At 50.1% G+C, this 19,925-nt stretch overlaps 1 protein-coding gene across 4 annotated transcripts; it reads left to right on the top strand.

Moving 5' to 3' along the window:
* The first annotated feature begins 1,185 nt into the window (after positions 1-1,185).
* On the top strand, positions 1,186-18,988 carry LOC100770350 (F-box only protein 27). Of its 4 annotated transcripts, XR_004771226.1 has the most exons (7): positions 1,582-1,748; positions 2,085-2,465; positions 3,799-3,910; positions 3,996-4,091; positions 6,634-6,769; positions 13,067-13,370; positions 18,819-18,988. XR_004771226.1 is itself a non-coding variant. In XM_027430514.2 (6 exons), exons 2-6 carry the CDS (start codon positions 2,111-2,113, stop codon positions 8,176-8,178), a joined length of 843 nt encoding a protein of 280 aa, XP_027286315.1. In that variant the 5' UTR covers positions 1,186-1,288; positions 2,085-2,110; the 3' UTR covers positions 8,179-9,033. The 4 variants fall into 4 exon arrangements, 3 of the variants coding, with proteins under 3 accessions (XP_027286315.1, XP_027286314.2, XP_027286313.2); XM_027430514.2 differs by lacking the exons at positions 1,582-1,748; positions 13,067-13,370; positions 18,819-18,988 and adding exons at positions 1,186-1,288; positions 8,035-9,033; XM_027430513.2 differs by lacking the exon at positions 18,819-18,988 and having other exon boundaries at positions 13,067-14,143.
* The last annotated feature ends 937 nt before the right edge of the window (positions 18,989-19,925 follow it).

The following is a 19,925-nucleotide window of genomic DNA, read 5'->3' as shown; positions in this document are numbered from 1 at the left end:
GGGGTCTTCTTTCCAGCAAGCCAGCTGGCTATTGTCATGGGCCTGTGTCTACACTGTTTTCCCATAGCATGGATCACTAACCTACTGACTAAATAATTACCCATGAGGACTGTGACTATCATGGCTGATGTACCTTATGGAGTGAAAAGGTTCATTCACTAATTAACCATGTCTTTCTTTTCCACATTTACAGAGAGTGTTTGGGGGTTTGTAAGAGATGATTTTCTTTCTTTCCTTTTTTTTTTTTTTTTTGGTTTTTCGAGACAGGGTTTCTCTGTGGGTTTGGTGGCTGTCCTGGAACTAGCTCTTGTAGACCAGGCTGGTCTCGAACTCACAGAGATCTACCTGCCTCTGCCTCCCGAGTGCTGGGATTAAAGGCGTGTGCCACCACCGCCCAGTTCCTTTCCTTCTTTCTTTAAAGATAGGGTCTTACTATACAGCCCTGGCTGGTCTGGGGCTCACTCTGTAAAACAGGCTGGCCTGGAACTCACAAAGATCTGCCTGCCTCTGCCTCTGGCGCATGGAGATTTGTTTTTCTGGTTTTGCCCACTCTGAAGGTTGAACCCAGGGCCATTTCCATGGTTCTAAAGCGCTCTACCTCTGATCTGTATCTCTAGGACTTTTTAGTCTCAGACGGGCCCGCACTAAATTGTCCAGGCAGGCCTAGCATGTAAGATTGTCTTGCCTCAGCCCCCAAGTAGCCGGGATCCACACCAGGCTCAGGTAAGAATTTGTAATTAGCCAGGCGTTGGCGGTGCACGCCTTTAATCCCAGCACTCGGGAGGCAGAGGCAGGCGGATCTCTGTGAGTTTGAGGCCAGCCTGGTCTCCAGAGCCAGTGCCAAGATAGGCTCCAAAGCTACACAGAGAAACCCTGTCTCGAAAAACCAAAACAAAAACAAAAACAATTTGTAATTAGTCTCCCAACACTCACTCGAGGCTGCTTATTGTGTCTACGTATTTTGTTGGTCATGTGTCTTCCTCTATGAAACAAGGTCATTGTGCACAGGAACCCAGCCCCGGTTCTATTTGTGGACTCACACCTTTGCACTGGATAGAGCTGATACACTGGTTAAAATAAATGATTCTATAAACAGGGTGTGGTCACCGTAATCTCAGTACTCCAGAGGTGGAGCTTCAGAGTCCAGACATAATAAATGCAGGCAAAAACGCCCATACAAACAAACACTGAAAATCAGTTTTTAAAGAGCCGGGCATCGTGGTGCGTGCCTTTAGTCCCAGCACTCCCGAAGCAGAGGCAGACAGGGCTCTGTGAGTTTGCCAACACGGTGAGTTCCAGGCCGGCCAGGCCTACGAAGTGAGACCCTGTCCCAAAGCAAAAAAAAAGAGAAAAATCTGGATCTAGACCTACCTGCACCTACTAGTCCTTCAGTCAGTCCCTTGGTGAGGTCACTTGGCCTCCGTTTTCTACCCTGGGATGTGGGGGCTGGGATGGGCTAGCTCGGCAAAGCGAAACAGCCAACTTGAGCTGATGCTTTCCTCTAGAGCCTGTCTTTCCCTGTAAATCACGGATGATTAAGTCTGGCATTAAAGGTGACTGGTTCAAGGCATTTAGGGGTGGAGCCGGATGCCTCGCCAAAGTAACAGCTGTGGCCAGATGCCCGGCGTCTCCTGCGGATTTAGGGTCTTCCAAGTGTCGGATTGTTGCTGAATCTAGGACAGCCCCAGAGCCCCCGGCCTGGACCGTGTCCTCAGGTGGATTCCCACGGTGTCCTCAGCCGGAAGCAGGTGGGGTCTGGAACCAAAGGGCTGGGACTTTAGGAAATTCGGAGAGGCCCCACCTGACAGCAGGCTTAGAGCTCAGGCAGGGTTAGAGCTATGCGGTCCTCCAGGCCGCGGAGGGGAGCTGGCAGGGGTGCTGGTGAGCGCCAACGGGTTCGGGTGTGTGTGTGGGGGGGGGGTGAGGCTTGGGGACAGCGGGGCGGCGAGGGACGTGGGCGGCCGCGGATCGCTAGCTTCGGGGCTCACAGTCTTGGGGTGCGCGGCTGCAAAGCGGGCAGCGGAAGCTGCGCGTCGGTCGCCGAGGCTTCCGGTCACTGACATCTGACCCCTCCCCTCCTGCAGCCCCAACCAGGCGGGGCGCGGGGACCATGGGTTCCTGGACCTCCAGGGCCCGGGTCCCCAAGCCGGAGCCCGACCCCCGGGAGACGCTGGACCTGAGCCGCCTGCCCCCGGAGCTGCTGCTGGTGGTGCTGAGCCACGTGCCCCCGCGCTCGCTGCTGCTGCACTGCCGCCGGGTGTGCCGCGCCTGGCGCGCCATGGTGGACGGCCAGGCCCTGTGGCTGCTGGTGCTGGCCCGGGACCGCAGCGCCCAGGGCCGCGCCCTGCTCTCCCTAGCCCGCCGCTGCCTGCCCCCGGCCCGCCCAGACGGGCCCTGCCCGCTGGGCCACTTCTGCGCGCGAAGACCCATAGGACGCAACCTCATCAGCAACCCCTGCGGCCAGGGTGAGTCGTCCGGGAAGCCGCGAGGGCGGGGCCGCGGGGAACCGTTGCGCGGGGTGAAGGGCGGGGCCGGGGGCGGGGCCTGGGGAGGGCCGGGGGCGGGACCACAAGTGGATCCACCGGAGGGATGGAGGGCGGGGTCACAAGGTGAAGGGCGGGGCCGAGGGAGGGCCGTGGGCGGGACCACAAGTGGATCCACCGGAGGGATGGAGGGCGGGGTCACAAGGTGAAGGGCGGGGCCGAGGAGGCCCGTGGGCGGGGCTGAGGGAGGCCAGTGGGCAGGACCACAAGAGGATCCACCGGAGGGATAGAGGGCGGGGTCACAAGGTGAAGGGCGGGGCCGAGGGAGGGCCATGGGCGGGGCCGCGAGAGAAACCACAGAAGGGATTCAGGGCGGGGTCACAGGGAGGGCCATGGGCGGGGCCGCGAGAGAATCCAGGGAAGGGCTGGAGGGCGGGGTCACAAGATAAGTGGTGGGCGGGCTTGAGGGGGCGGGGCCACGAGCGAATCCACTGAAGGGATGAAGGGCGGGGTCACAGGGAAGGCCATGGGCGGGGCCGCCAGAGAACCCACTGGAGGGATGGAGGGCGGGGTCACAAGATAATCGATGGGCGGGCTGAGGGGGCGGGGCCACGAAAAAGAATCTATGAGAGAAATGGGAGGCGGAGTCACGGGATAATTGATGGATGGGGTGAGGCGTGGTCATGAGGGAACCAATGGGAAGGGATGGGGGCGGGATCACAATGGAGATGGGACCCCGAGAGAACCTGTCAAATCGCTGAGGTCAGGAGCCACGAGGGAGCCAGGGAGAAGGGATGGGGCGAAAGTCACAAGCTATGCAATAGGCGGGGCCCAAGGGACAAGTAGATTGAGAAGCAGGTCTACAGGTGAAGCAGAGGGAGGGGCCAGAAGTGGGACCTGACCAACCACGAGGGAGCTTGGGAGGACCCAACCATACCCTCTACCTGAGATTTCAGTTAAGAGCCCGGCTGCTCTTCCAAAGGATCTGAATTCAATTCCTAACACTGACACGGAGGCTGAAAGCCATCTGTAACTCCAGTCCCAGGGGGTCCCACCTTCTCTTAGAGCCTCTGTTTTGGCCTCCAAAGGTACCAAGCATGCATGGTGCACAGATATACCTTTTTAAGTTATTGCGTGTGCAAAAGGGCTCGAGTGTCACGGCACAGGTGTGGGGCGGTCGTAGACCAACTTTGTGCGGTCAGTTCTCTCCTTTTGTTTTTACATGAATTTTTAATTCTTCCCAGACTGCAATCCTAATGCCTCAGTTTCCCTGGTGCTGCAATCACGCCACTCAAGCCTTGTTTTTACTTTACAGAAGGCCTGCGCAAGTGGATGGTGCAGCACGGCGGGGATGGCTGGGTGGTAGAGAAGAACAAGAAAACTGTGCCCGGGGCCCCCTCACAGACCTGCTTCGTGACTTCCTTCAGGTGAAAGCCCCATCCCCAAGGGCCAGAGCCCTTGCTGAGAAAGGCCCTGCCTGTTCTCACGACCCCTCTCCCACCTTCTTTCTAGCTGGTGTCGCAAGAAACAGGTCGTGGACTTGGAGGAGAAGGGTCTGTGGCCAGAGCTGCTGGACAGTGGTGGTGTGGAGATTGCTGTCTCTGACTGGTGAGTGTGTGGCCAGGAAAAGGTCATTTGCCATAAACACTGGGGCCATGGCACACTCTTGTAATCCCAGCAGTTGGGACACTGAGGCAAAACGTGGTGAATCCCAGGATGGCATAGATGAGCTTAAGACCTGCATTGGCTATGTTGCAACATCTAAAAAAAGGAAAAAAAAAAGCTGAAATAAAATGAGTTCCCATGAAACACAGCTAGGGCTTTGTAAGTGTGAGACTGTGGGCACATTTTTGGAACCTTGATCACAAGCCTCCCTCTTTGGAGTCAAGTGTTACCAGCTGGATAGTAATGTGTATCAAGATGTCTGGAACAGTACCAGCTCCCCCGTAAGGTTTTTATTGGGGCTTCATGGAATGTCTGACCGACTGGCTGCTTGCCCAGGTGGTTAACCACAGCCTCCAGGTGAACTGGCGTTAACTCATAGCCCTAAGTTGCATCAAGGATCTTTCTGAAGCAGCCAGCTCCCGTCTAAGCCTCTCTGTGGGCGTGGCCAGCCATGTCCTCAGTCTGGTAGACTATTTGGTATGACTGGAGGCTCCAACAAAGACAATGTCCTGGCAGTCATGGCTCCTCAAAGGCCCAGAGATCATCTCTCCAAGATCATTGTTTTGGGGCAAAGACAGGAACAGAAGTGGGGATCAAACCCACGGTCCATGGTCTCATGCGTGCCAGGAAAAACCTCCAACGCTAAGACACACACACACACACATATGCCAGGTCTCTTTTTAGTTTGATTTTAAGGTAGAGTCTCACCAAGTTGCCCAGGCTGGCCTTGTCCTGAAGGTATTCCCATGTTAGCCTCTATAAGAACAGGAGTTACTTGCCTGAGCTAGCAGGCCCATCTCATAAGATCTGGGGCTGATTTAGTATGTGTGCCTGTGGTGGAGGGGAGAGGTCAGCCTACTGTCATTCCTCAGGAGCAGTCCACTTGTTTTTGCCCTCCCAGTACTGGGATTATAAACATGTATAGCTGTGCCCAAGTCACAAAGATCCCCAGAGACCACCAGGAAGACAGACCCACCAAACTGCAAATGCAAGGTTTTATTGATTGTTCATCCAACCATGGCAGGGACCCTGTCTAGCAAGCTGATGCAGCAGTCCCCAGAGGGAGCAAAGTTCCCTGTCTACTGCTAGGTTTTAAAGACAAAAGCCACAGGATTACATCAGTAGGTACGGATTGATTTCTGATTGGTTGACATTTGGGAACAATTAGGAGAGTTTCTCAAAGTCATATTTTGGCATGAAATACCTGTGTACCAATTATTCTCATTGGTCAGTGCTGAGAGGGAACATTCTGTGGTTTCTATGGCTTTGACTTGTTACTTGCAGGTGGCCTGTTGTTCATAGATACCAATAGTTTTCAGAACTGTATTCTGGAGACTACAGGGGAGGTTTTGATCTCCCCTGGAGTTTCTTTTGTGGCCAAACAGTTCCCAGGAAGCAAATATCTAGGAGGCTAGGGAGGGTCTGGGGTTTCTTTGTGTTCAGTTTTGGCCCTAGGCTCCGGGAGGCCAGAGGATCTGGAGTTTCCCTGTGTTAGAGGCCTACGTGTCTTTTATAGCTTATCATGGCTACTAAAGCAGGGCCTGAGTGAGGGTCTGGTCCCTTTATTTCTACATTATTAGAAGTGAAGCCTTTGAATTTAGTTTAGCCCTTTCATTATCACTCTCCCTGGCTTTAGGTGGGGTTTTTTGTGAGGATTGCCAGCCAGCTCCCAAATAACCACACAGAAACTTAACACTAATTGTAAATGCTCAGCCAATAGCTTAGGCTTGTTAGTAACTAGCTCTTACACCTAAATTAACCCATATTTCTTATCTGAATTCTACCATGTGGCTCATGGCTTGTTACCTCATTTTCTACACATCTTGCTTCCTCTGCATCTGGCTAGGACACCTGAGACTCCACCCTTCCTCTTCCCAGTGTTCTCTCTGTCCCGACAACCCTGCCTAGCCCTGGGCCAGTCAGCTCTTTATTAACCAATAAGAGTAATACATATTTACAGTGAACAACAGGATTATTCCACAGCACCTGGCTTTTCGGCTTTTTATTTTCTTCTGAGACTAAGTATCCCTGGCTGACCTGGAACTCTCTGTAGGCCAGGCTGGCCTCAAACTCAACAGATATCCACTTGCCTCTGCCTCCAGGGAGTTTAAAGGCGTGTGCCTACATATCCATCAACACCTAGCTTTTTGTGTGGAGGGGATTTGAGACAGGGTTTCTCTGTGTAGCTCTGGCAGTCCTGGAGTTTGCTCTGCAGATCAGGTTGGTCTTGAACTTGGAGATCCACCTGCCTCTGCCTCCCAAGTGCTGGGATTAAGGGTGTGCACCATTACCGCCTGGTTTAACACCCAGCTCTTAATTGAGTCCTGGGATTCAAGCCCAGTTCCTTATCCTCGTGTGGCAAACACTTTACTGACTTAGCCATCTTGCCAGCCCCCAAAGACCCTTTTGAGGAACTTAATTAGTACCCACAGGGGGGCTAGACACCCACAAAGACAGGTGATACATTCAGATCCCCTTCCCACAGGTGGGGAGCCCGACATGACAGTGGCTGTAAGTACCGTCTCCTTGTCAAACTTCTTGACGCTCACCAGAATGTCCTCGATAAGTTCTCGGCTGTGCCGGACCCCATTGAACAATGGAACAACAATATCTACCTGCAGGTGAGGTCAGAGCGAAGATGAGCCACTCACTGGGTGCCCACTGGGGGAGGAAAGGGTAGTAGGGACTGTGGTTGTCTCATTACCCCAACCCCTAGTGCTGCTTGATCAATAGCAGTCATTTTACTATCTCTCTGTCTCGTGGGGGGGGGGGGGACTATGCCTGTCATGTGTGTGTGGAAGGCAGAGTGGTCAATGTTTTATGTCTTTCTATCACCCTCCACCTTAGTTTTTGACACAGTATCTCTCACTGAACGAGGACCTCACTGATTGGCTAAAGTGACTGGCCAGTGAGTTAGAGACGGAGCCACCACAGCCAGCTTGCACATGGGTGCTGGGGAACTGAACCCAGGCCCTTTATCAACAGAACCATTTCCCTAGCCCTGCCCTGTCTTGTCACCCTGAGGCAGTATGTGGAGAAAGCTGGGCTGGGCAGTTCTGACTGCAGTCTCTCCCATTCCAACAAAGCTCTCAGACCATAGCACAAGCTGAAGGGCAGAGTGGTAGTGGTGGGTGACCATGACAACTGGCAGTCTGCAGGGCTGGGGCAACCATGATGTGAAGAATCACTGTTGACTTAGTTTCAGATCTCCTCCGTGAGATCTCTGGGCCAGTCAACACTGAAATTCCTCACATCGTGGCGGCCCCAGGGCAGGCCGACTTCTCCCATAGTGGGAAGAGCACCAGGAGATGTATAAGCTTCAGGTACTTGGCCTATTCTGACCTAGCTTGAAAAGTCTCTCCATAAGACTACTCAGCCTCACTATTTTTTATTTTTTTTTTTTTGAGACATGGTCTCACATAGCCCAGGCTGGTGTCAAACTCACTAAGTAGCCGAGGCTAGCCTTGAGCTCCTTCCATTTCCCAAACGCTGGGAATCATTGCAGATGTACACAGCCACACCCAGAATTTCTGCCACATTCTTGCTGATAAAACCTCTTTTATTTGGTTGGGATTTTTGTTTGTTTGTTTGTTTGTTTGTTTTGCTTTCTCTTTGCAACAGTTTCTTGCTATATATATCCCAACCGTTGTGGACCCCACTATGCAGCCTGGGCTGTCCTCTAACTTTCCATCCCCATGCCTCAGCCACCCAGCCTCTTGATGACAGAGGCCTGTCACCACACCTAGCCTTAGATTCCACCTGTTAATGACAACACGGCAAGATCTCAGAAGAAGACAGGGAGTAGACAGAGTAACACGACTGCCGTCTGGGTGAGCTCTGCCTGCTGGGAAGGGCTGTGACACAGACTGTCCCCTTCTACCTCCAGGTCACCCATGTGTTCTCCAATATCAGGAGGGGCGTCCGTTTCGTGTCTTTTGAACACTGGGGCCAGGACACGCAGTTCTGGGCTGGCCATTATGGGGCCAGAGTGACCAACTCCAGCGTGACCGTGCAAGTCTGTCAGTCCTAGGCGAAGGCCACCACCGTTTGTCGAGACAGCTGACTGTGCCTTCCAGGAGCTGGGGCTGTTGACTGGAATCCTTCATGAATCAAGCGCTGGTTCCCTCCTGGCACGTGTAACTCTAGGATCCGGTGGAGGGTCCTGCTTGGCCTTGTTCAGAGTCTTAAACACTGGAGTCCTGCACCAGATCTATCCATTGCTGCTCCTTGGGTAGAGCGAGGGTGCTGGCTGCCCGGGTGCATGCTCATCACAGGGAGGTCCTACGCTGCCTCTGTTTGAGTTTGGTCTCTCACTGCCCTTTCCTCAGTATTGGCCTCCCACCCTTTCCTGAGACAGGGTCTCAAGCATCCCAGCTGGCTAAAATCTAAGGATAACTTTAGCCTCCTGCCTTCGCCACTCAAGTGCTGGGATTACAGGCATGCACCAACCCACCCAGGTTTGTGAGGTGCTGGGGATGAGCCCAGGGCTTAGTGTAAGCCAGTCACGCTATCTACCAACTAAGCTGCATCCCCGGCATTGCCTTCTTGTCACCTCATTTCTGCCTCAGGGACTGCCTTTGTCCCTTCACTGAAGCCATCACTCATGTCTGAACTTACAGCTAGCAAAATTCCAACTCCCACGTGAACCCAAGCTCACGTGGGTATTCCCAGGTCTCCTCATTGAAGGGTATTATCTGCCCACAGATGGTCTCCAAACAATGAGGAAGTGCCTAGAGCCCCGGCCCTGATCCTCAGGGACCTCTGTAATTGTGTAATATTTAAAGTTATTTATCATTTTCTCAAACGGTGAGAGAATAATAATATACCTACCGGCAATATCTGTCTGCCAATTGCACTGTAATAAATTATTATTTTGCCTAAACTGGTTCATATCTTTTTCTGTGACTGTCTTGGTCTTTTTTTATGCTTTGTTTATTGCTATTGCTTGCTTTGTGACAGGGTCTCTATGTAGCCCTGGCTAACCTGGAACTCACTGTGTACATCAGGCTGGCCCCAAAGGCCTCCACCTGCCTCTGCTGCATGGACACGAGCACATATTTTCTGTGCTTGGTGGTGGTGCATTTTTGCCACAGGACACATGTAGAGATCAGAGGACAGCTTGAAGGAATCAGTTCTTTCCACCTTGTAGACCCCAGAGGCCTAGCTCAGACTATCTGGCTTAATGGCAAGTATCTTTACCCACACAGAGCCATGTTAGTCTAAACTATAATTCAAATGCGTTGAATTTAGTGTACCAGATGTCACAGTTTAACGACACTGTGCCCTGTGCTGTCTGTTGAGTGTAGGAGACTGTGGACTTGACCACTGTTAGCCAGGCATGTAAGGTCGAAAGTGTCCCCCCAAAATGGCAGTCCTAAACAGAAGTCCTCAACAAAACCACCGAACCAGATTACTCCATGGGTAGTTTATTGGAGATGAAACTGCCAAGGCTCTTCCCCTCCCAGGGCAGAGGTGGAAAAGTAAGCAGATTTTTTACGATAGCAAGGTGGCATCTCTGAGTTGATACAGGCTTTTCTAGATTGACCTAGAACTAGATGCCCTTGCCACAGGCAGACTTTTGAGGGAGGTGCCTGGCAAACAAGTCCACCTTTAGATTTCTCTTACCTGGTAATAATCTTTCTGTTTACCTGGTCAGAGTCCTTCTGTTTAGGACATTGTCACCAGCCCTGCCATTTGGGGAGGGGGGCACTTTGGACCTTACATGTCTGGCTAACAGTGATCAGGTCCACAGTCTCCTACACTCAACAGACAGCACCGGGCACGGTGTCACTAAGCTGTGAGATATGCTACACTAAATTCAATGCATTTGAATTATAGTTGAGATTACCATGGGTTTCCAGGGACAGTGGGGCTGTGGAGACAGCCTCGTCACAGTGTTTGAAGACCGCATGTTTTGGAGAATGTGGTTGAGGCAGCACCCAGTCAATAAGGCAGATGAGATGCCAGGCACAAGGGCTCTCAGCACTGCAGAGGGGAATTACCTGGAACTTAACCCCAGCGTTTAGAGGCAGGAGAATGAGAAGCAAGGTCTCTCCACTACATGAGACCCTGCCTCAAAAACAAAGATCTGAAGCATATCAAAACGTTTCAACCAGGGCGTGCAGGTCTCACCACCCAGCATGAGGAGAGGCTGTTGATCTCCAGTTGTTAGAAATAAGCTTGGGGTCACAACGTAGAGGAGCACAGCTCCAACTGAAGTGTCTGGACAGGCAAACTTTACTCTTGATCTAGAGTGTGTTGCGAAGGTGGGCACACAGACAGGAAGTACATCGGGTTTTATTCTAATTCGGATGGTGGCTGTGTCTTTCCCCCATTGGTCGAGTCCCACTCACCGTCTTAATTCAACTGGCTAGTGTGGAAAGAATTGGCACACAGAAAATGAGGGGACAGGGGTCACTGCTCCAAGAGGACAGGGGTCACTGCTCCAAGAGGACAGGGGTCACTGCTCCAAGAGGATAGGGGTCACTGCTCCAAGAGGACAGGGTCACTGCTCCAAGAGGACAGGGGTCACTGCTCCAAGGGGACAGGGTCACTGCTTCTGACCACTAGATCCCTGGAATTGAGCTGTGAGCTTTTTTGTGTAAACAAAGGTTTCACTGCGTGGCAAGATTAAAATATTAGCATAGAAGTCTTACAAGGAGTTGGGGGCATATTTCTGAGTTCCTTATCCTAAACACAAGTTTTATAGTACTTGATAGAAAAAGACTCATATTTGATATTTCTTGCACTGTGACCCAGGAAATAATAAAACATAGCCATCCCAAGTGTGGGCTTGGCATGGTGGCACACACAGGCATTTAATCCTAGCATGTGAGAGACAGAGACAGGTGGATCTCTGAGTTTTAGGCTAGCCAAGGTTACATACTGAGTCTTTGTCACCATCAACAAAAAAATATTTTTAAATCCAAATTTGACTTCTAATGAATGCATATTCTTTCTCCACCACCATCCAATCAAACTGAGGATGGCAAGCATAAGGAATAGCTTAGCAACCTAGGACTCTACTTGGCCTGGACTATACTACACTCTCCTTATCTAATGATGTAATTGGCAGCCTGTTGCCTTTACCTGCGTGTTCTATGCTCACACACCCATCTTGAAACAATGTACCTAGCTGTTTTGGAATCCCACCTGCATCTGGCTACATGAAAACCCCTCAGAAAAATGGGATAAATTCATCCCCAACTATCAAATCTAGTCAGACTTTATCCAGTTATACTCTCGTTATATTTGGGTGGAAGAATGGAAAAGTTGGTCCAGCCTGAACTAGTTTTGGTGTGTGTGAAATAAGATAGTTTGTCTTCAGGTAAACTCTTAGAATATCCTACTTACCGCCAGGTGGTAGTGGCACACACCTTTGATCCCAGCACTAGGGAAACAGAGGCAGGCAGATCTCTGTGAGTTCCAGACCAGCCTGGTGTAGAGAGTGAGTTCCAGGACAGTCAGAGCTACACAGAGAACTCAAAACAAAATAAAACAAAAATAATACCAAAAAAAAAAATCCAAAAGAATATCCTACTTACCATCCTAAGCTTGTAGAGGCCGGAGGACAGTTCTGAGTTGGCTTGCCCTAAAGCACCTACTTAGAGTCCCCCAGTGAGGGGCTGGGGTGTGGCTCAGTGGTAGAACCCCTGCCTAGAGTCCCCCAGTGAGGGGCTGGGGGTGTAGCTCAGTGGTAGAGCCCCTGCCTAGAATCTCTCAGTGAGGGGCTGGGGGTGTAGCTCAGTGGTAGAGCCCCTGCCTAGAATCTCCCAGTGAGGGGCTGGGGGCGTGGCTCAGTGGTAGAGCCCCTGCCTAGAGTCCCCCAGTGAGGGGCTGGGGGGCTTGGCTCAGTGGTCCCTAGGTTGGATCCCAGCATTGTTTGGGGGGAGTGAAGCCTGATTAACTATGGTCTTCGCTGACAATGATGTGTAAGTGTGGGCCCAGTAACAGCACTAAATGTGACCTGCCAATGAGACATAGCAATAATGGGGACAGTTACTGGTGTGGCAGCAGGTGGGAACTTAGCACAAACCTGGAACTGCTCTAAAACAATAAAGGCTAACACAGGCAAAGCGCTTTTTCAGACAAAAACAAGTGTCCTGGGCGGGCGTCTGACTTTACCTGACTCATTAGCTAGTCCCATATGGCTTTTCAAGATTCCCAAAGTGAGTTTCCGAGTGGAGATTGTCTCTCTGGCCCCACAGACACTCCAGACCACAATCATAGTAAAAAGCCACTGTTTACAGAGACGTATACTTTCTACCTTTTAAAATGCAATGTTCTGGTTCCAGTGGGGGCAGAAAGCAAAGGTGGTTTTTATGCACGTTATAATTTCACAGCTTTCTCTGATCAGATGATCTCTAATGAGCATCGCAAAGTGGCTTGTTAGTTGTTTGGTTGGTTGGTTGGTTTTTCAAGACAGGCTCCACCACTGAGCCACACCCCCCAACCCCTCACTGGGGGATTCTAGGCAGGGGCTCCACCACTGAGCCACACCCCCCAACCCCTCACTGGGGGATTCTAGGCAGGGGCTCTAGCACTGATGGAGACTCCCAGCCCCTCACTGGGGGATTCTAGGCAGGGGCTCTAGCACTGATGGAGACTCCCAGCCCCTCACTGGGGGATTCTAGGCAGGGCTCTAAGTCATAATCCCAGCCCCTGGCTGCTGAATTCTAGGTAAGAGTGCTTTTGTTAAATACCCAGTCTCTCACTGGTGCATTCTAGACCAGCACTCCACCCGTGATATACAACTTCAGCCCTTGGTGTTTTGAGAGGAGGTCCTACTAAGTGACTCAGGCTGACTTTGACATCCTAGTGCCCCAGCCTCCAAGTGCTTGGATTACAAGGATGTGCTACTGGACCTGGCTTTGGCCCTTCTCGCGCTTTCTAACTTGTCATTGTTGCCAACTCTACAGGTCTGAAGGTTGTGACACAGCACATCACAGGAATTCTGACACCTGAGCCACACCTGACAAACCACTCTGGAGCCCCCAGGGGCTTTTCTCAATTCTGTTGTGGTCTGTGACAGTGACCTCCTTCAGCCTGCTCCATGATGCCACTTTAGGAAGACATTTTGACTCCTGGGTGCAGCCGTTCCTGGGATTGACTGACATTTTTCAGGCTTCCGGCTGGATGCACGATGAAATGCAGTGTGGTGTAACACTGCTCTGAAACTGTTGAAAACCCGAGCTTCCACTGCGGCCCGTCCCTTGATACCATGTGAGTTCCTATCTAACTTAGAGAAACGTGCCTCCCACCCAAATGGTTTTTGTCTCTTTTGCACCCAACCCTTACAGGCAAAAAGCATAAATGAGAATATTGAAGTGATGGTTTGGAGACCCTGGGGAAACAGTTCCCTGGGGAAGAGCACCTGCTGCCTTTCCCGAGGACCTGAGTTTGCTTCCCAGCACCCACATCAGGTGGCTCACAATTACCTGTGTGTAACTCTAGCTCTAGGGGTTGGGACGCCCCCTTCTGGTGTTCATGGGTGGTGTCCCACACCCACCCAACCACATACACAAAAGAACAAACAAATCTTTTCCTTTTGAGTGATGGGATGAGGCAAAGGAGATCATGCATCGTTAAGAGCATTGTTCTCACAGAGGATCTGGGTTCTGGTCCCCGCACTCACACTGGGCAGCTTACAAGCTCCCGTAACCCCAGTTCCAGGAGATCTGGCGCCCTCTTCTGGCCTCCTCGGGCACTTGCACATACACATAGTGCACACATGCATTCGTTTAGTCACGCAAAATAAAGCAATAAAATATTTTTGAAATGATGGAGGGGGACCAGGCATACTGGTACACACCTGTAATCCCAGCACTTAAGTTATGGAAACAGGAGGATCGACAGCTTGCAGCTGGCCTCTACTATATAGAGATCTTGAGGCTAGCCTGGGATACCTGAAAATTATGACAACTTATTTTCCCCCACCTACCCTAAAAAATGAATAGGTAATTGGAACACAGTTCAGTGGTTGAACACCTGTCTAGAATCCCCTAGTGAGGGGCTGGGGCATGGCTCAATGGTAGAGCCCCTGCCTAGAATCCCCCAGTGATGGGTAGGGGCGTGGCTCAGTGGTAGAGCCCTGCCTAGAATCTCCCAGTGAGGGACTGGGGGTGTGGCTTAGTGGTAGAGCCCCTGCCTAGAATCCCCCAGGGAGGGGCTGGGGGTGTGGCTCAGTGGTAGAGCCCTGCCTAGAATCCCCCAGTGAGGGGCTGGGGGTGTGGCTCAGTGGTAGAGCCCCTGCCTAGAATCCCCCAGGGAGGGGCTGGGGGTGTGGCTCAGTGGTAAAGCCCCTGCCTAGAATCCCCCAGTGAGGGGCTGGGGGCGTGTCTCAGTGGTAGAGTGCTTCCTGTGTTAAGGTGACTGCTGATAAAGCCAAACCCAAATTTTCAGTTGCATCATGGAGGGATATAAGAAAATGATGGCCTGGGGGATTTCAGACTGTGAGCTCTGGTGACAGATGGTGTAAAATGACCCATCCTGGGGACAACTCCACCATCCCCAAGGGACCCTCCAGGATCTGCCTGTCCATGGTGATCTCCAGTTTAAGCTGGCCCAGGGGCAAAGCCAGACAAAGGGCTTTTGAGCCACACCACCAGCACACTGCATGTCACTTTGCTGTCTGCATGGGCTTTGGCCAGGCAGGAATGCAGAAGAGAGTCCTGTGGTGGTCACACCCACCCACAGAGCTGCCCAAGCAGCACCCAACACTAGTCACTGGTTGGTCAAACCAGGTGCTAGTACCCCAGAACCTGAGATGCAGTCTGAGTCTCAGTGTGTTGGGGGTGACTGCTGACAAAGTGCTGGGGGGATGCTCATAACTGGATATCAGAGCATCCACCCTCGCAGTCACAGCCAAGGTGGCTAACTTCTGCTCGCTAGGAATTGTGCAGTTCCCCTTGTCTCGAGTTCGTGTGTGCTTGTGTGTGTGTGTGTGTGTGTGTGTGTGTGCGCGCGCGCGCGCACGCGCTCGCGAGTGCGTGCCCTTGTGTGTGCGTGTGTCCTGTTTACCTGTATGTCTGAGATGGAGTCTCACCATGTAGCCCAGGCTAGCCAAACCCTTAGCAATTTTCCTTCTTCCTAAGTGCTGTGATCACAGATGCTCCCCACTATGTCCAGCTGTGACACTGTTTGCTTTGATTCTTTTATTTGGGGAGCAGTAAGGTCTCCTGGCGCCCAGGTTGACTTCGAACCGTCAATGTGTTTGAAAATGACCCCAACCTTCTGATCCTCCTGCGTCCACCATCTGAATGTCCAGACTGCAGGCATGTATCACCACATTGGGTTTTTGCACTTCTGGTAACCGAAGCTAGGGCTTCACGGATGCTGGGAAGGCACCCTCCAAACTGAGCTCCATCCCCAGCCCTTTTAATGAGTGTCTGCTTTGCAAGCATCTTTCAGTGTCGAGCCAGGAAGCCTTATGAGGGAACAGAGGAAGGAAAGGAGCCAACCCCACAAAATTAACACTTCTGTGTAACGACTAAGAGTCACTGGGCAGGGCTGGTGAGAGGGCTCAGTGGGCAAAGGTACTTGCTGCCAGGGCTGATGACCTCAGTTTGATCCCCAGAATCACGTGGTTGGTACAAGGAGAGAACAGACTCCTAAAAGTTGTCTTCTGACCACCACATACGTTCTGTGGCATGCACCTGTGCACACGTGTGCACACACACACACACAAATAAATACATGTTTTCCCAATTACTTAAAAAAATAATTGTAGCCAGGCAAGGTGGCGTGTGGCTATAATCCCAGAACTCAGGAACTAAAGGCAAGAGGATACAAGCTTGCAGCCAACTGAACTAAACAAAGAAAAAGGGTAGAGAAAAACTAGGCACTGTGGTGTACATCTTTAATTCTGGTATAGGAGGAAGAGGCAGGCAGATTTCTGTGATTCCAGAACAGCCAGAACTATATTGTATGACCCTGTTAAAAAAAAAAAAAAAAAAAAAAAAAAAAAAAAAAAAAAAAAAGAAGACAAAGAGGGAAAGACCCAGACAGACAGAAAGCCACAATTAGTTAAATGTAGAAAACAACTGATTATGGGATGGCCAGCCCCAACAGATACAATTACAACACACAACTCCTGCACATAAGGCTCAGGCAATGTCTTGGGAGAAAGCAGAAGGACTGTGATAGTCAAAGGACCAGGAAATCTGCTGTGAGATTGTGTCTTCTAGCTGTGACATGAAGCTATACCTGAGGCCTCAACAGCATGGCTGCCTAAACAAGACCAGAACAATTTCTACACCAGCTGACATCCTAAAGTAGATGGAGAAATCTCAGAGGCCGAAAGCCCTAGATGAAGAGCCACAGCCAACTAACAACTTGGGAGAGAGGGAGAACTAGTCTCCAGGGACGATCCCCTGATTGGTTATCCAGTAGCAGCAAGTGGTCAGCCTTGGATACACAGGCATGCAGCCACACTGCCCAAACTCCAAAGGTTGGATTTATATGTTCATTCATTTATATGGGTATGTAACAACAATGGTGAAAGAGAAGCCCCTATGAATTTTGGAGAGAGTAGGGGGAGAGGATACTTGGGAGGAGAGAGAAATTATGTAATTATATTTTAATCAAATTTTAAGAGAAAGAGAGGGTTGGAGATGGGGTAAGAGGAAGGGAAGAGGAAAAAAGAAGAAAGGAAGAGAATGAACCATGAGGGGATAACTGTACACATTTATTAGGGTTTTGTTGTTGTTGTTATTGTTGTTGTTGTTGTTTTGTTTTGTTTTGTTTTTTGTTTTGTTCTGTTTCTGGAAGCAGAATCTCACTATGCAACTCTGGCTAGCCAGGATCTCACTATGTAGACCAGGCTGACCTTCAACTCACAGAAATCTACTTGCCTTTTTCTCCTGAGTGCTGGGATTAAAGGTATGCTTTACCACACCCAACTATTGAATCACTTTTAATTGTGTGTGAATGAGTACGTGCATGCGTTTGTGTGTACGTGTGTGTGTGTGTGTGTGTGTGTGTGTGTGTGTGTGTGTGTGTTTAGACCACATGCATTTGGGTGTCCTTGGGGGCCAGAAGAGGGCATCTCCTGGAGCCGGGTAGCGGCAGTTGTGAGCCACCTGTCAGTGGGTTCTGGGAACTACACTCAAGCTCTCTGCAAGAGCAGCAAATGCTGTTAACTGCTGAGCCATCTCTCCAGCCCCCATCTAATTGCTTTTTAATGTTGAAAGAATCCAGCAATTAGAAAGTGTGACAAATGTGTCCAACATAAATTGTGTCATTGATTAATTCGTTGCTTCAGACTGGAATTTTTCACTGGACGACGGGGCATAAAGGAGTACTTCCAAGCGAGTCTGTGGTACTGGGATGTCAAAGATCTCAATGTGTTTACTCTATTACAAGCGCTAAATGCCGGGGGCTGGCCGTGCTTCTATTGAGCTTCTGGAGAAAATCGAACGGTTTAAATTTGTAAAAGCAGAATATTTAGAGAATTTAATTAACTTCCATTCTAAGTGGGCCATGAAGTTGTTGAAACTGGATTTGACGGAACATTAATCAAACAAGCCTAGAAAGTGGATGTTACAATTTCCTAGGTTTATAGATAGAATTAATATTTGTAAGTAGAAACCTGGTAACTGAGAAAGACAGTGTTTCTTTTTCTCTCCTTTCTTTAAGCTCAGGGCCCTCCTGCCTCTGAGGACACCTGCACCCCAGTGCACAGACCCACACACACACATATACTCATAAATTTTTAAAAATTATTTTAGATTTATTTTGTGTATGGGTATTGTGTGTGTGTGTGTGTGTGTGTGTGTGTGTGTGTGTGTGTGTGTGATGAACATGCAGTGCCCACTGTGTCCAGAAGAGGGCATCAGATCTCTGGAACTGTGGTTATGGGGGGGCACGATTTTGCCATCTGTGTGGATGCTGGGAATGAATTCTCTAGAAGAGCAACCAGTGCCATTAACTACAGACCCATCTCTCCAGCTCCAGCAAACACGTACATTTAAAATTTAAAAAAAAAGGAAAAGCAGCAATCCTCTTTTATTTTCTCAGGACAAAGCCATGCATGGCATTACCCCCCCCCCAAAAAAAAACAACCATAGGGAAATGAATAAAATTAAACAGAAAGCAAACACAAATTGTGCTTCATAATAACATCTTTCTAATGCATTGTTTGTACAAAAGAAGGGCTGCTTAGAGAGCTACACACATGAGCTCGGGTGCCCCTCACACTGCCTTTGTCTGGGGCAGTACGTCCAAGTTACAAGATCCTTCGCCAATCACTTATGGAAATCCCAAAGATAAGTCAGTAATAAAATAAGGCTTGGCTCATCAGAGGTGCATTGGCTAACATCTCCCCAACCCCTACGGATGAGCTTAGTAGGCACCTGGGACATGGGTACCTCAGGGTGATCTCTGAGAACTGTTCTGAGGTCACCATTACGGGAAGTGCTGTTTTTATGCCTGACCCTGCTTCTTTTTTTTTTTTTTCCTCTGTAGCTTTGGATCCTACCCTGGCACTCACTCTGGAGACCAGGCTGGCCTCGAACTCACAGAGATCCGCCTGCCTCTGCCTCCCGAGTGCTGGGATTAAAGGCATGCGCCACCAATCCCGGCCCTCACTATGTCTATTTATAGATTACTTTTTATATTTTTCTTTCTTTTAATTCTTTCTAATCTACTCTAATTCCTGATTTCTGGTCAAAGGAATGGAATAGAGAGCTGGAGAGACGAATCAGCAGTTAACAGCACCGGCTGCACTTTCAGAGAACAAGAGTTTGCTCCCAGCACCTGACGGCATGTAACACAGCTCCGGATTGAGGGAACAAATATTAAAATTAATAAAAGTTTAAAAATTTAGGCCCTGAAAAGGGAGCGTGTAATGGAAAAGGAAAAATTTAACTCTTTAAATCAGGAGTGCCATGGCTGGCGCCTGATCCCCTGCTCTCAGACAAGGAGAGGTAACTGTTCACCACTCTTGTTAACATTCCTTTGCTAATTGCTGGTCAAAAGATCCCCCAGCCCAGGGGATAACTGACAGACCTTGTGACCCTGTAACCCTGCAAGCCCATGCCCTGTCTTATCTCAGTCAAACGTATCTCCCTTAAAATGTATAGTTACTAACTCTGTACTTGGTATGACCTTAATTAACCATGGAAACTGTAATTTGTGGCCTTCAACCTTACGGTCTGCCACTTTAAAAGCTTCTCTTTTTGGCTGGGTGGCATCTCATTTGCCCGCCATGCAGTGAGATCCTAGCTGGCCAGCTTGAAATAAAAAGAAACCTTTTGCTTTTGCAGCAGAGTGTCGACTCCTTGGGTTAGTCTCTGGGCTCCGAGAACCTGACACAACACGGGTCATCTTTCCTTTTCTGGTATTTCTATAGGCACATGTACATGTGAACATAAACACAGACGTATAAGTAAATCAGTCCAGCCTGGTCTATAGAGTGAGTTCCAGGATAGCCTGGGCTACACAGAGAAACCCTGTCTCAAAATACCAATGATAATAATACCAATAATAATTAACATATAAAGTCCTACCTCACTGCTTGGGGGACACAGCTCACTGGCAGAGCCCTTGACTAGCATATGTGGGTTCTAGTTTCAATCCCCGATAGCGGCAGTAAGTAAATAAAGGCCACTTAAGCATATAGGGTGACACAATTGTCTTGGCCACTGACCACTCTCAATGAGTCTGTCCTCTTGCAGTGGTCTCTTGTCAGACTGGGGAGGCCAAAACTGAGAGGTAATGGTACCATTTCCCATTTTCCGTTCCTCTTTCTCTTTGAGAAGCAGGGTCTTCTGTGTCGGG

The sequence above is a fragment of the Cricetulus griseus genome, chromosome 9 (genome assembly GCF_003668045.3).
Source record: "Cricetulus griseus strain 17A/GY chromosome 9, alternate assembly CriGri-PICRH-1.0, whole genome shotgun sequence".
NCBI lineage: Eukaryota > Metazoa > Chordata > Mammalia > Rodentia > Cricetidae > Cricetulus > Cricetulus griseus.
Note: the sequence above shows the minus strand (reverse complement) of the source record. Positions and strands in the feature narration are given on the sequence as shown.